This window comes from Scyliorhinus canicula, chromosome 12 (genome assembly GCF_902713615.1).
Source record: "Scyliorhinus canicula chromosome 12, sScyCan1.1, whole genome shotgun sequence".
Taxonomy (NCBI): Eukaryota; Metazoa; Chordata; class Chondrichthyes; order Carcharhiniformes; family Scyliorhinidae; genus Scyliorhinus; species Scyliorhinus canicula.
In genome coordinates, this window is record NC_052157.1 from 13,831,494 (window position 1) to 13,845,718 (window position 14,225).

The 14,225-nt window shown below is 38.7% G+C and overlaps 2 protein-coding genes across 9 annotated transcripts in view; both read left to right on the top strand.

Annotated features, from left to right (window-relative positions):
• Positions 1–9,653, top strand: part of ctc1 (CTS telomere maintenance complex component 1) — a 119,881-nt gene extending 110,228 nt beyond the window's left edge. For all 4 annotated transcript variants that reach the window (XM_038813642.1, XM_038813639.1, XM_038813641.1 and 1 more), the window contains one exon: positions 9,143–9,653. In XM_038813642.1, coding sequence (XP_038669570.1) covers positions 9,143–9,288 — 146 coding nt within the window. In that variant the 3' untranslated portion in view covers positions 9,289–9,653. The remainder of the gene's footprint in view (positions 1–9,142) is intronic.
• Positions 9,654–13,564: 3,911 nt separating this feature from the next.
• chd2 (chromodomain helicase DNA binding protein 2) overlaps positions 13,565–14,225 on the top strand; it is a 105,767-nt gene continuing 105,106 nt past the window's right edge. For 2 of the 5 annotated variants that reach the window (XR_005462511.1, XR_005462510.1), the window contains exon 1: positions 13,565–14,085. The gene's annotated coding sequence lies outside the window, so the exon portion shown is untranslated. The remainder of the gene's footprint in view (positions 14,086–14,225) is intronic. The other 3 variants (XM_038813432.1, XM_038813433.1, XM_038813434.1) reach the window with 2 other exon arrangements.

Below are 14,225 nucleotides of genomic sequence, written 5' to 3' on the forward strand. Positions count from 1 at the left end.
GAATAATTAAGAGAATGACATCCTATAGCTAATCCTGCACACCATCTTTGCAAATGGAGCAGGTTACCTGATTGCCCTTCGATAAACTTGTAGAAAGTTTGATCCAGAAAGAAGTCTTTCAGTACATTGTGCTTGCACCAGTGCTATCATCTCCTCAGGATCTATCTAGTGTAACTTGTGTTAATTTCCTGTACCTTTTTTAATGCCTTATTTGTATTTTCTCATTCTTCCTTAAATGGCATATTGACTTGAAAGAAAATCACTATGTAGCAGCTTATCACATCTTGTATCTGGTTGCTTCATGTACAATCAATTAACTTGAGTGCGTCACTAATGTATACACATGCGACAGCCATTTTGTGCACAGAAGCTAGCACAAATACCAGTGAAATGAATGACTTTCCTGATGGTGGTTGAGTTAGTAGTCTTGCATTGAACATCAGAACTCCCTGTTCTTTTGCAAATAATGCCTAGAATTGTTAATGTCCGCCTGAACATTTGGTTTACTATTTCATCCAAACGATGAAACATCTGGCAAAGCAGTACTTCCTTGAGACTGCACTGAAGTGCCAACTTAGGCACTCAAATCTTGGAATCTTGGTCCTAAAGCTCAGAGACTAGATTACTTCCAACTGAGCCAAGCTGACATACTGGATTTAATCGCTTTCTATCAGTTCTTGGTGTAAGGGAAAAGTTCCTTTGGGCACTCCAGTTTCTTTTGTAGTGCTAATCTTTGTTTTTTGTCCCTTACTGATTCAACGACCATGAAAGATAGTTTTTCACGATAATATTTTGACAAGATGAATAATGTAGAACACTTTTTCTGTTTGATATTTTAGCCTTTTCTGCTCAAGTCTTTTGACTCTAATTGTAATTACATATTCTGCAAACTTTGATGTCATTCTAGCAAATATATCGTCCATATGTACTTCCTATAATGCAGGAACCAAATGCTTTAGCTGAAATTGGACAGATTCAATATCATTTCCTGGCTTTGGTATTTCAAAATCCAGAATCCCATTTTCTATTTTATGAAATGAAGTGGAAATGAAATGAAAATTGCTTATTGTCACAAGTAGGCTTCAAATGAAGTTACTGTGAAAAGCCCCTAGTCGCCACATTCCGGCGCCTGTTCAGGGAGGCTGATACGGGAATTGAACCATGCTGCTGGCCTGCCTTGATCGGCTCTCTAAGCCAGCGATTTAGCCCTATCTCTACACGCAGTCCCATTTTTCAGAACCTGAATATCTGCACCTCTGGTTCTCTCTGTTCTCCACTCCAATGAGAACCATACTAATCAAATATATATTTACAGTCACTTCCCAGCATGTACTGCTCCGCTGTATTTATGTTGAAATACATTTTCGATCTTATCTACCCATTCCCTTGACTGGTCTCTGCCCTGACTCCTGTATTTTTCCTCCATTTTCTGTGTCACATCAGTCATATAATTGGAGAACAGGGTCCTAATGGAGATTCCTGGGTTGGCGAGGAACTGCAATTGAATAAAGTCTGAGCCCTCCTGTCCGTTTCCTCACTTTCACTCTTCCCTTTTGATGTCTTTGGGTTTTGTCTTTGAAACTGGTCTCTATTTGGACAGGACAGCACCCTCATTCAGCATCCTGCATTCTCATTCGTTAGATCCTTGTTAATTCATGCTTGTGTTGTCTGCTTTGGGATACATTGTGGAGAGAGAAACAAATACTTTGGAAGAAACCTTTTATCTGCACAAATAAATACATCAAAAGCACGTTGCTGGTGGTCTTTTGCATGACCAGATTAGGATCCAGCCCTTCCCGGAGTACGTAGATAAAAGTCGATGAGTAGATTTTCTCCTTGAATATTCTTTCTTCCTCTTCTCCTGAAGCCATTGACTCAAGTTTTGATTGTAATGATGCTGATGGCCATGTATTTTTGAAGTCGCAATTCCTCGTATCTGAGTCTATGACAATAATGTTGAAGAACCATTCACCTAATTCTGTCCACAAAATATGCAAGAGTGCATTTTGCAGAAGGCATCCCAGAGTATCAGCATGGAGAGGGAGCTTTCCCTGATGATGATCCCCTCAGTGTAATTTGTGGCATGGCTGCTGCTAAAGCAGATCAGCTAACTCACTATTAAACTGGCAATCAAAGCCAACAGTTGTTCATCAGTATGCCTTGTGCCACTCATGATAGTAACTTTCACTACTGGGACATTGGAGGAGCTGAGTAAAATTTATAAAACCTTGTTAATGTTCAACTTCAGTCTGCTTTAATTGCAAGTTATGACTTGCACAGGGAACTAATTCGGCTGTAATAGCAGCCAACAAGTATTTTTTGAACAAAGGTGGTTGTTTCCCCTGTAGCCTTTTATTTTACACTTATTTTTCTTTCACATCACTTTGTCTTGGAATTTTCTACACCCCTAGATAGACCAACATGGCGAGGAGGGGAGAGAATTTACAATTTTGACTTCATTAATATAATTGTAATAGAAACAGGGCGTACATGACTGTATACCTGTGTAGTATGTGAATAAATAAAGTTACCCTATAAGATGAGGCAAGAGCATTTGTTTTGAATTTGCATTTTCTATGTCTGTGCTGATGGAAATTTGGTTTGCCTATATTGTGGTTAGCCTGAATTGTTTCACCCTCTTTGGTACCTCCTTACCACATACATGTGATGTTGCAACTTTGTTTGCGGGCATTCAACCTTGCTGTGCTAAATAATGTTTCAGGGGGTTCCAAACCATTTCAAAGATGGTGATTTGTTAATGCAGAATCTTAATGCAATTCTTGAATCTGAAGCAAGTGCAGTGGAACATTGATGATTACTGACAGGAAAGACCGGTGCATCAGATGCTTCCTGTTCAAGCATCATTCTAATTTTGTTTCGTGGTTTCTCAGATTGCCTCCAGTGTATCTCTTTCATGACTTGCTTCAGAAATTCTTGCTTGGTATTGGTGTTCCCCTTTCCCATTGGTGCGGCCAGTCCACTTGAAGCTATTGTGTGTTATCTCATCAGAGATGGGCAGTGAGAAATGTGATGGGCCAAAGAAAGATCTGTAAAGCATCAGTATGACACTAATTGAGTTTGTAGTGGCCTAGTATGCTTCATGCCTGGCGGACATAATTTTGGAATGGATTGACTGCACCCATTTCTTGATAGGAGCAATGAATGGATGATTTCCTTTCACCGACTGGAGCTGCCATTCATTGGAGAAATTGGAGTTCTCCATATTTTCTACGTTTCTCCCTAAGAGTGACCATTTCCAAAGCGCTGTGGCTATGAACAAAGAACAAAGAAAAATTACAGCACAGGAGCGGGCCAGCATAATCAAAAAGGCCTCTGTTTACTATATTGGGATAGCGTTCACAATCATTCTAGCATTGCTTAAATGTACCTTGGATCCTACTTCTGCAGTGTCTCTTTAATAAGACTGTCATCCTCAGATTACTGAGAGCTTCTAAGTGACAGGAGGCGTGTGAGTGAGTGTTTTGATACCATCATTTATTGTGGAAATTGACAGCAAGTATTTCCTTCATCGATTTTTGGAAGGATAACTCATAGACACTGAGCATGACCCCTATGAGTGTCCCTGCAATAGCCACACGGAATTGATTTAAATCCCAGCGAGTGTCTCCTAAACCACCCCTTCATTTGATTCTTTTAAATACTTTTCCTCCTATTTTTAAATTTTATTTTCGTCTTTCCTTTTGTTGAATTTATCTACCTCATGCTTGTGCTTTCATTTTGCCTGCTTTAGAAAAAAGATTCCTCGCATCCTTGGCTTTGTAATTCTGTTTTTATCTTTGTCACTCCTGCAGTCCACACTCCACTCGAGAAATACTCTTAATTGCTTCTCCAAATAATTGGGCAGAGGGAGCCTGATGATATTATAGTGTTTGTAAATGTTGCATTTGGTTGTACTTTAAAATTCAGAATTGAGTAAATTTCTGGTTTCAAATGCATGATTTATCAATCGCATTGGTGTGGCAGTGGTGCATTTATCTATGAGTTCAAATGGCTTTATCTTTTCATCAGAACTCATGACCTTGCAATCATTATTTCCTAATATGACCCTGGAAGTAATATACATGTTATAGTTTGAAAATGATACATACCTGGTATTTTAGGCTTTTCCCTTTGTTCTAACTTTAACATTTCTATAACATAGCTAGTATCACAGCACTTTCATGGGGTCATTGACCATTCCTCGTACAGTGAACAACTGTAATAACGCTTGTAACTTGACAAGAAACCTTATCCCCTGTGATAAATTCAAAAGTTATCCATTTGCAGGAGGATTAGAGGGAATTCATTTATTTTTCACCTGGAGGGCGTTGGGGTCTGGAACGTATAAGACATAGGAGCAGAATTAGGCCACTCGACCCATCGATTCTGCTCCGCCATTCAATCATGACTGATATTTTTCTCATCCCCATTCTCTTGCCTTCTCCCCAAAACCCCTGATCCCCTTATTAATCAAGAACCTTTCTATTTTTGTCTTAAAGACACTCAGTGATTTGGCCTCCACAGCTTTCTGCGGCAAAGAGTTCCACAGATTCACCATCCTCTGGCTGAACAAATTCCTCCTCATCTCTGTTTTAAAGGATCATCCCTTTAGTCTGAGATTGTGTCCTCTGGTTCTAGTTTTTCCTACAAGTGGAAACATCCTCTCCACATCCACGCTATCTAGGCCTCGCAGTATCCTGTAGGTTTCAATAAGATACCCCCTCATCCTTCTAAAATCCAACAAGTACAGACCCAGAGTCCTCAATCGTTCCTCATACGACAAGCTCTTCATTCCAGGGATCATTCTTGTGAACCTCCTCTGGACTCTTTCCAAGGCGAGTACATCTTTCCTTAGATAAGGGGCCCAAAACTGCTCACAATACTCCAAATGGGGTCCTCTCGACATGAATGCTAACATTGCATTTGCCGTCCTAACTGCCGACTGAGCCTTGAGAGATTGTGAACAAGAACTCCCAAGTCTCTTTGTACTTCTGATTTCCTAAGCATTTCCTCATTAGAAAATAGTCTGTGCCTCCATTCCTCCTTCCAAAGTGCATAACCTCACACTTTTCTACATTGTATTTCAACTGCCACTTCATTGCCCACTCTCCTAGCCTGTCCAAATGCTTCTGCAGCCTCCCTGCTTCCTCAGTACTACCTGTCCCTCTGCAGATCTTTGTATCTGCAAACTTAGCAACAGTGTCTTCAGTTCCTTCTTCCAGATAATTAATTTATATTTTGAAAAGATGTGGTCCCAGCACAGACCCCTGAGGCACACCACTAGTCACCGGCTGCCATCCTGAAAAAGACCCCTTTCTCCCCACTCTCTGCCTTCTGCCAGTCAGTCAATCCTCTATCCATACTAGGATCTTGCCCTTAACACCATGGGCTCTTACTTAACAGTCTCCTGTGCAGCACCTTGTCAAAGGCCTTCTGGAAATCTAAATAAATCCCGTCCACTGGTTTTCCTTTGTCTAACTTCCTTGTTACCTCCTCAAAGAACTCTTAACAGATTTGTCAGACATATCCCTTGCTGCCTGAAGGGTGGTAGAAGTGGTACTGTCGCAATCTTTTTTAATTCTTGGCTATGCATTTGAGGTCTATAACCTACAGTGCTGTGGACCTAGAGCTGAGAAGTAGGATTACGATGGTGGACGGTACAGACACGAACGGCTGAATGGCCTCTTGTGTTGTAAACTTTCTATTTCTATTAACTGGCCTGAATCTCAATCTTGAATTATTTTCCACACAAAACATGCACTTCTGAAGTCAGCTGCCTACTAAATTTGTGTAAATGTATATTCCTTTACACATGCATTATCCAATTGTACATTAGCAAGATCACTGACCATAAAGTTAGATAAATTTACAACCCAGAAGGGGGTTCATCCCCTTGGGTCTGTGTTTACTCTTTGGCAAAACAAATCAAAAACTAATTTCATCACCCTGCTGTCCCTTCATATCTTTGTACTGTATCTATCTATCCTTGTCATTCATTAACTTTTTCCTTAAAAAAAAGTGGTCTTTTGCTTAGTACTTCCTATGCTAAAGCATTTCATGTTCCAAGCTGTCCAACAATATATTCAAACAGTCTTGGTTCTAAATCATGTCCACTCACCACCGATTCCCAAAAAGAGATTATTTTAGTTCATCCTACCAAAGGTCATAATTTTAATACTTCTAATCCTCTATCTCTTTTTCTCTTGAGGAACTTGTTCCATTATCACAAGTCTTTCTTATGAATATAGCTTCCTATCCATGTATCCTGGAAGCTCTTTGGCCTGAATGCCCTGGCTGTGAGTTCACCAAAGCCATCTACTAATTAGCCTAGCGTGTATGCAAATACAGCATTGCTTTCCTTCTGTACTGTCCCACTATTTTTTTTAAAATGCCCTTCAGACCAATTATAATGTATTTCAATGGAAAGTCTTTGTTTAATCTAGTATTGTACTGGACTTCAGAGAAGTACATTTTGGAGTTATGAAAATAATAAATGGGAAATTTAAATGTGAGGGATTAAGGAGAAGCACAAGACCAAAGGCTCATTTCAGTTTCACCAGTTCTCTGAAAATGCTACCTCCCAAGTTATATTTGCCAGTGTTTTTCCCCACGCCCTTCTAATGTGCAGGACTTCAATGGCTAAATAAGGAGGTGAAAAAACACCAAGGTCCAAGCAGAAGCGTATTAAAAGATGCACAAGGAAATATAAAATTAAAGTTGGGAATCATGATTTCAATTGTTTAATGTAATTAAAGGAAATGTGAGAAATAATGAAAATGGAGGAGAATTATTAATGGGTAGCAAACAAAATCAAGAGTGATACATTAGTTATGTACAAAATATTAAAGGCCAGATAGATTCTCCTTTAAAAGATAAGTTGGTAGAGTTATAAGGGAAGAGGAAATTGAACTTTTATTGCATTAATTCTTATCAGCCTTGTGTTTAGTATTGATCAACTTTCAGTTGCAGAATCTTTTCTTTTAAAAAAAATTTAAATGACTTCTTTTCAATATGTTTTAGTCATGGAGGAATCACAGTTGAAGCCACTATAATCTTGGGGTTCAAATAATGGCAGTTGTTGAAACAGAATAATTGCTATTCCTGGGGGTAGCTTTGACAATAAATCATCTCAATTGTGTGTTACACAGGCTGGAATGTAGTCAACAGCTGTGGTGTAAATACGTTTTCACTTGTGCTTTTCAGCATTCTTCCAATAATCTGCAATCACTTGTTAATGGAAATGGTTGGTTTCTTTGGAATTGGCAAAGGTAGCAGCCAGTGGTTTGGCACTCGCGGTTACATGTGGGATTTTTCATTTAGGTTTGTCAACCTTTTGCTTCCATCATGCAAAAATACTACTCAATTTATCGAAGGAAGACTTTACTTCTTTAAAAATCTGTAGACTCCATAGAAGATTTTTTTAATTGGAGAAAAGGTGAGACGTAGGCACAAAGGTTCTGAATTATTCGTTTTTTAAATAGATAAAAGAACAAAGATCACTGCGAACAGAAAGGACAGTAGATTTTATGTGCCATTAATGTTCTGAGAATTATTTAAGATGTACAGAAGCACTGATTTGGTGGTTAATGCATTTGGAGAATGAACATACAGCTCTGCAGAGATTGGATTAAAGTCCATAAGTTTCAGCTCCCAAGTACCTGATGTCTGCAGAACTGGGACTGGAGAACAGAAAGACGACCATGTTTTTTTAAAAATTTAGTGCCCAATTAAATTTTCCAATTAAGGGATAATTTATCATGGTCAATCTACCTACCCTGCACATCTTTTTTGGGGGGTGAGGCCCACGTAAACTCCACACGGACAGTGACCCGGGATCGAACCCGGGTCCTCAGCGCTGTGAGGTAGCAGTGCTAACCACTGTGCCGCCCTAAGAAGACCATGTTTGGATACAAGGAATGTAGGATAATTTCGCTTAATACCTTTTGCTTGGGGTATTCTTCCCGCGCATATTTACCTGTTTACAGAACAGCATTGCCACAGTTCTGAGAGGCTGTTTTCTATCTTCAGTTTGGGATGGAAAATGTTCTCACCATCTCACTTGCCTCTACCCCGCTCTTTAAAAAAACACATGTGGAATACTTGAGCAAATTTGCCAAGTGCAGACAAAATTTGTATCAGTTTGAAATCCGAAATACTGTGGGAAATATACCAATATGTGGACCGGGGCTGTCGCATCGCACATTACTGATGGATTAAGGTTTAAGCAGAGCATATTGGACTGGCAGTAATAATTTTCAGTGAGAAGCTATTTATTTCTAAACTCTGCTGTGGTCATTGAGATGTTAACATCTTTGAGATGTTAACATCTCACTTTAGTAATACTGTATTCATCAAACCTATAACGGAAATCAATATGTAAAAAGTTTTGGCTTGTTTGAATTTTTTAAGCTCAGATGTTGGTGAACTGCTGATCTGTTGAGGCTAAAAAATGTTGGTGTTTTGCAAAAATGTTACAATATGTTTAGATTATTTGTATGATAGATTATAGACTTTGTAGACACCGCTGGTTTAAGTTAAGATGTCGTTCAAATCTGATTTGGTCTAGTTTGAATGCTGTTTTTCTTTTCGGAAGTAAAATAGATTTGTTTCCCTCCTAAATGTTAAAATTTTGATAACACACAAAGATAATTGTGGTTTCCACAATGTGTTTTAGAACATTGCATCATAATATGATATATGATTATTCCACATTTTCTGGAAATATGACTGTCCTCAATGAAAAATGGTTTTGTGTGCTCAATGTATTTGTGTTGCTCTGATATGAAATTTAAATAACATATAAAATGGTACCTACTGGAATAACCGGAGGTAAAAGAAAATTAGAAATCACCTGAGATTCAATGTGTTGACTTCACAATACAAGGTAAGATGTTCTGTTTAATTATTTGAGTGTTATGAAAATAAATAGTTGATGTTTTGGATCTGTTGATTGCAAACACAAAGAAAAGTTAGGTTCAGTCAGAATAGAAAAGACCGTTGTCTTATAGAACAAAGGAAATCTAGAACTTGTCTTTGGTGAAGTGTGATGTCAGCTAGATGTTGCCAATATAGTGTAAATAAATGTTTTGTTCCTGCAATTCTAATTTCGTATCAACACCAAGATTTTCTCTTTCTTAAAAAGAAACCTTTCAACTGAGGACTGTCGCATGTGGGGATCACCAGTATGTGACCAAGATGGCACCTGCCTTGTCTTTGACTTGTTTGGACATAAAGGAAGTGGACTATCGAATGCTTTGCCGCTTAGCAAACGATAGACTGATCCAATAGCAAGGCTATTGGAGTACATTAACTTTGCAACAATAGACCAAGAAATAATCCCTCAAGTGAATCAAGAGAATTGACTTTGTTGATGTTTACAAAAGCTTTGCAAGCTGTGAAAATAATTGATGCACCACCGCCTGTTGAGAAAAACGCCTATTTATCAAGTTGATTTAAATTGACTAGTTTAACTATATGCCACTGCAACTCGTATTTACAAATTACGTAATATAATTTATATTTTTTTAAATCTTGAAATATTTGGAGAAATTCAGACAGTAAATTTCTAATTTTGTTTCGGTATCATTCTATCTGACCTCCATATTTGTGTATAACTCTTTATTTTGAAATAAATGTACTTTTTTCAATATTAACTGGTTGTGTACTTTGTTCATCTTGCTTCAAATTACTTCAAAAACATTTTCCAAGGGAAGTATTGGGTGTGGAATAGCCATTAATTTATTTATGTGCATTGCAACATCCCAAGGACAAGCCTAGTGACTGAGGAAGATAATACTCAATACTTAATCATGACTATCTAGATAATACTTGGTAAAAGATGATTCTACAGAGTTCATTGTAATAAATGGGCTTAATGTTATTTTGCTTACCCGCAACCTTTTTGGTGGCCAGTTCCTATCTTACAGCAGCTAAAAGTTTTAACCCCCAACCTTGCTAATAAAGCTACCATAGAACATACCTTCTGAGGAAATTAAACTGTACAAGAACCGTTCAGGAATGCTGCTGTTTCTATAGAGGTCAGGAGGTCATCAAATGTTGAAGTTGAATTTTGTTGGATTAACCGACTATCGCAACCATGCCGGTTCGTGACCAGAATTGTTTTCCAGTTTTGACACTCACTTCTCTGTTTGAATGCGATGTGGACATATCTATAATTTTCAGTTGTCATTCTTGGAACAATTTGTGTTATTTTCTGCCTCTGGTAGATTTGAGATTTCTGGGTCTCTGTAGGAAATATCCTGGACAATGCTGAGAACAATATCTGAATCTATGCAAGTTTTAAATCCTACACTTTGGTATTCTTAAGGGCTGTGCTGCTCATTTTCCACTTGTAGGATTTTGGGTAAATAGTAATCAGAAGGAAAGATTATTTGATTAATTTTTCATATGAATTAGCTTGTGCAGTGGAGTGTTTGTGGGCTGTTACAGAGGATTGTGCTGCATGGTTGCATTTTACCCCACAGTAATATTCAGTGTGGCAAATATCAGATTCCTAATGGAAAAAATGTGTTGGAGAGAAACATTGTTTACATTCTGGGTGAGATGTCAGCTTCGATGGGGTAAGCAATAATACCCCAAATTCTTACTGCGGTGTTTTCTAGGATTTGTTTTTAGTTCAATCCTGCCAGTTTTAGATTAATATCATCCAACATGTTAATGTGAAAGTAAACTGGGTGGCATTTTGTTGAGACCTGTGCATTGCAGCAATGCTACAAAAGTGTAACCAACTGATTTTATTGTATGCAACCTGAGAAAAGCAAACTGTGTATAATTTTGAACAGCTTAGAACTATCCTTACAGGGTAAAAAAAATACTGCCTTTCATCATGGTTGTGGCAGGTTTGAAATTTTGAGGATCGCTGCTTCTGAACAAGTATTGTGTTCAGAGGTCACAATGTTAAATGTTATAATATGGAAGTATGATTACAGAGATGCTGGCTTACCCAGGTTCTTGCAATTACTGTTGTAATGTAAAACGGGTAGCCTGATCAAACTTTGCACAAGACCAAATTAGGGGTGAAAAAGACAAATTTGTTCCAAAACTCTTGGAAAAAGCATGTAGCTGAATATTATTAAGGGCAAAGAAAAGATGGAAGTAAAGAACGTGTTGAACATTAATACATCAATAAGCATTTAGATTCATATTATTGCTTTTACAACCTATGGATGTTCCAAAATGTTTTACTGCCAATTAAGTACCTTTTTATTTAAGTGTTCTTGTTGTCATGGAGGAGTATATAACTTGTGCAGGAACTGGTAATCTATCTTGCTCGAGTATTGCTAACTTTGAAATCTGGTAATGAGTTGGAAGTTATCTACAATGGTTGCTATTCAGTGCATTTGAGTGAATTGGTTGGAGTATTGTTAAAAATGCTGACTAGAAAAGGTTCAACAGCTTTTGTTCTTTGACCAGAGACAAGTATCTTGCCATGTCGTTTTGGTGCACGTGTTTACTAATTGGGGTTCTACATGATTCTGGTCTCTAAAAGAAAATGACACAAAGTTTGGTGTTTTCTCCAAGGAAAGCTATTGGAAATAACACAATGTACATGCTTAGAATCTGGATGTGGAAAGGAAATGAAAACATTGTGTCTGCCCAGTTGTGCCTTCTGGAGTTACTTATGCCATTGGTGCTTTTAATATATTTAGGAATCGCTTTTGTTCTCACTTGCAAATAACTTGTTGCCAATTGTGATTTCATTGAAAACTATTTGACTATCCATAGGAAAATACTTGTATCACAAAAATAGTGGAATGTTTTATGTTTCTCATGAAGAGTTGACCAAAATCATCTTGGAAGGTGTTCACCAATTTTCACCAGTCACCATCTGGAGGAATCTCTCTTCATTGGAGGGAAATTGATAATTAATTTAAAAAAAGGACACTTCGAAGATAATAGGAAACTATTGTTCCTTTACCACTTGTCTGTGAAGAACTGTCTAGAAGATGGAAGTGTAATCATTTGGTTGCAGCTAATTGAAATCTTGATCAGCCTGAAGATGAGTTGAAGTGTTCAAATTGTCCAAATTAGTATTGATGGACTAATGTCATTCCTATGAACATCCGGAAATGATGGTGACTTGCACCACTAATTCTATGTAAATAACAAAATGAATGGCCTGTCTTTCGACATCCACCATTACAAGCCACCTCAACAAACTTCATAATTACAAATGATTGAATAAAACTTTTGATGGTTTTGATGAAGATTAAGGATGAGCTGATAACAAGTACTTCATTTAAACTGAAACCTGGCAGCTTTGAAGAGCCATGCCATTCAAATAGGACATCTGCAACATGATAGCAAGTGCATGGCACCAAATTCCTATCCTAATTTCTTACTTATCCATTTATGGCATCCATCAGATTTACTCATAAGAGCAAAATTTCTGTTGGCCAGTCCTGCAAGCCCTTCAAGGGTCCATCTTCAGCTGGCAAGAAGAAAATGGGCCAGCTGCTTTACACCAGTTGAACAAGTTGCACCCAGTGGACCATGAATGTCATTGGGGAAATCATTACAGTTGAAATTTTGTGTTGGGATTTTTCTGGGACTATGTAGGTCGAAGATTTTCTTTAACATTGTCACCCAGTGCCCAATCTATCCATTGGGTATAAACTAGGTCGATGGACTGTTGATGAGTTTTTTTGTCTTGAAACCCAGGCATTTATGTTCAAAGCATTGGATTTATGAAACTTCAAGAAAACCAAAAATTATCATTTGTGGTGGGGGGGGGGGGGGGGGCAAGAGAACAGAGAAAAGGACCTAATGGACGTGCTGCTAAAATGTAAAAGAAAATGGAAGATGACTGAACTCTTTAGATTATTTCTTGAACATTCGCTGATACTAAAATGGAGAATATTTAGCCATAAGATGATATACAGTTGAAAAAAATGCCTTGATCATTCAGAAAGAGGGAGGCTCATGTGACCTGACCATGAGTCAGAGTGGAGTTGCCCTTCTCTCCCCCCAACTCCACCCTCCCCAATATTTAGATTCCATTTCACACCCCCCCCCCCCCCCCCAAAACATTTACATCCATTCCCCTTATATACAATGAAGAAAATATCCTTGTAAGTCCACTTCCGGCCACGGGAGGAAGTATTTTTTATCCATAGATGCATTTTTTTTGAAAGGAGGAGACAGGACAAAGAATAAGATTGTTTTGAAGGGGAGGGAAGTTGCAAATGGACAAGAGAGAAAAGTGTGTGTGGGGTAGGGTAGAACACAGAAGGGTGGGGAGGGCTAACTGTTCCAAGAAGCAAGTCTACCTTTAAGCCCATTTGTGTGTGTGTGTGTGGCAGGGGTGGGTCTACCACTTGGTCCATCACCTGAGTCCGGGAAAAAAAATGTTGCAATTATTTCGCAGCGTCGTGGCTGTCAATCAAAGGCGAGGGAAGGGAGCCTCAGAGCTGAGAAGAAGCTCCATGGCGGCGGTGGCTGGGCGAGATTCACTGCACTTCCAATACACCTAATGCAACTTTTCGCAACTTCCACCGCCAGACCGCTCCTTGGGGGGAGGGGGGGAAAGAGTGTGGTGGTGGGGGGGAAAAGAGAGAGAGAAAGAAAAAAGAAAACTCCTAGCAGAGGTGTGTGTGTGTACCCCTTCCAAAAGCCAGGGTGCAGAGAAAACCGGTGGCTTTTTGTAATTGAATTTTTTTTAAAAATCTCCCTTTTCAAAAAAAATATATTTTGTAGCTGAGGGAGGGGGTGTTTTTTTTTTAAAAAGAAAAAAATTTCCGGCAAGCGGACCGATCCCAGATGTCGTTGTTTTTGAGCTTTGCAGACATGGCGCACCTCCATTTTTGAAGGACTTTTGTGTGTGTGTGTTTTTGTTTGTTTTTTTAAACGCGTGGGACCACCGATCAAAAGAGTGAGGAAGGGGGAGGAGGAAAAGAAAAGAAAGAAAAACTGCATCTTTTGCGACTGATTCTTCAGAGAGAGGTGGGGAGAGAGAGAAAGAGGGAGGCAATCGCTTTCGATTTGGCGAAGTTTGGTCGACGGAGCCAGTGTGTGAGTGCAGCCCCCCCCTCCCCCTGAAGCCTGGCAGAGAGATACATGGAACAGGTATGTCTTGTATCTTTTTTTAAAAACAATGTAAAATCTGCATGACGGAATTAAAATTGGATACACTGTAGCTATTTTTCCCCATCGGCAGGGGGGGGGGGAAAGAAAAAAAGCATTGTTGCAAGTTTTTTCTCTCGGGT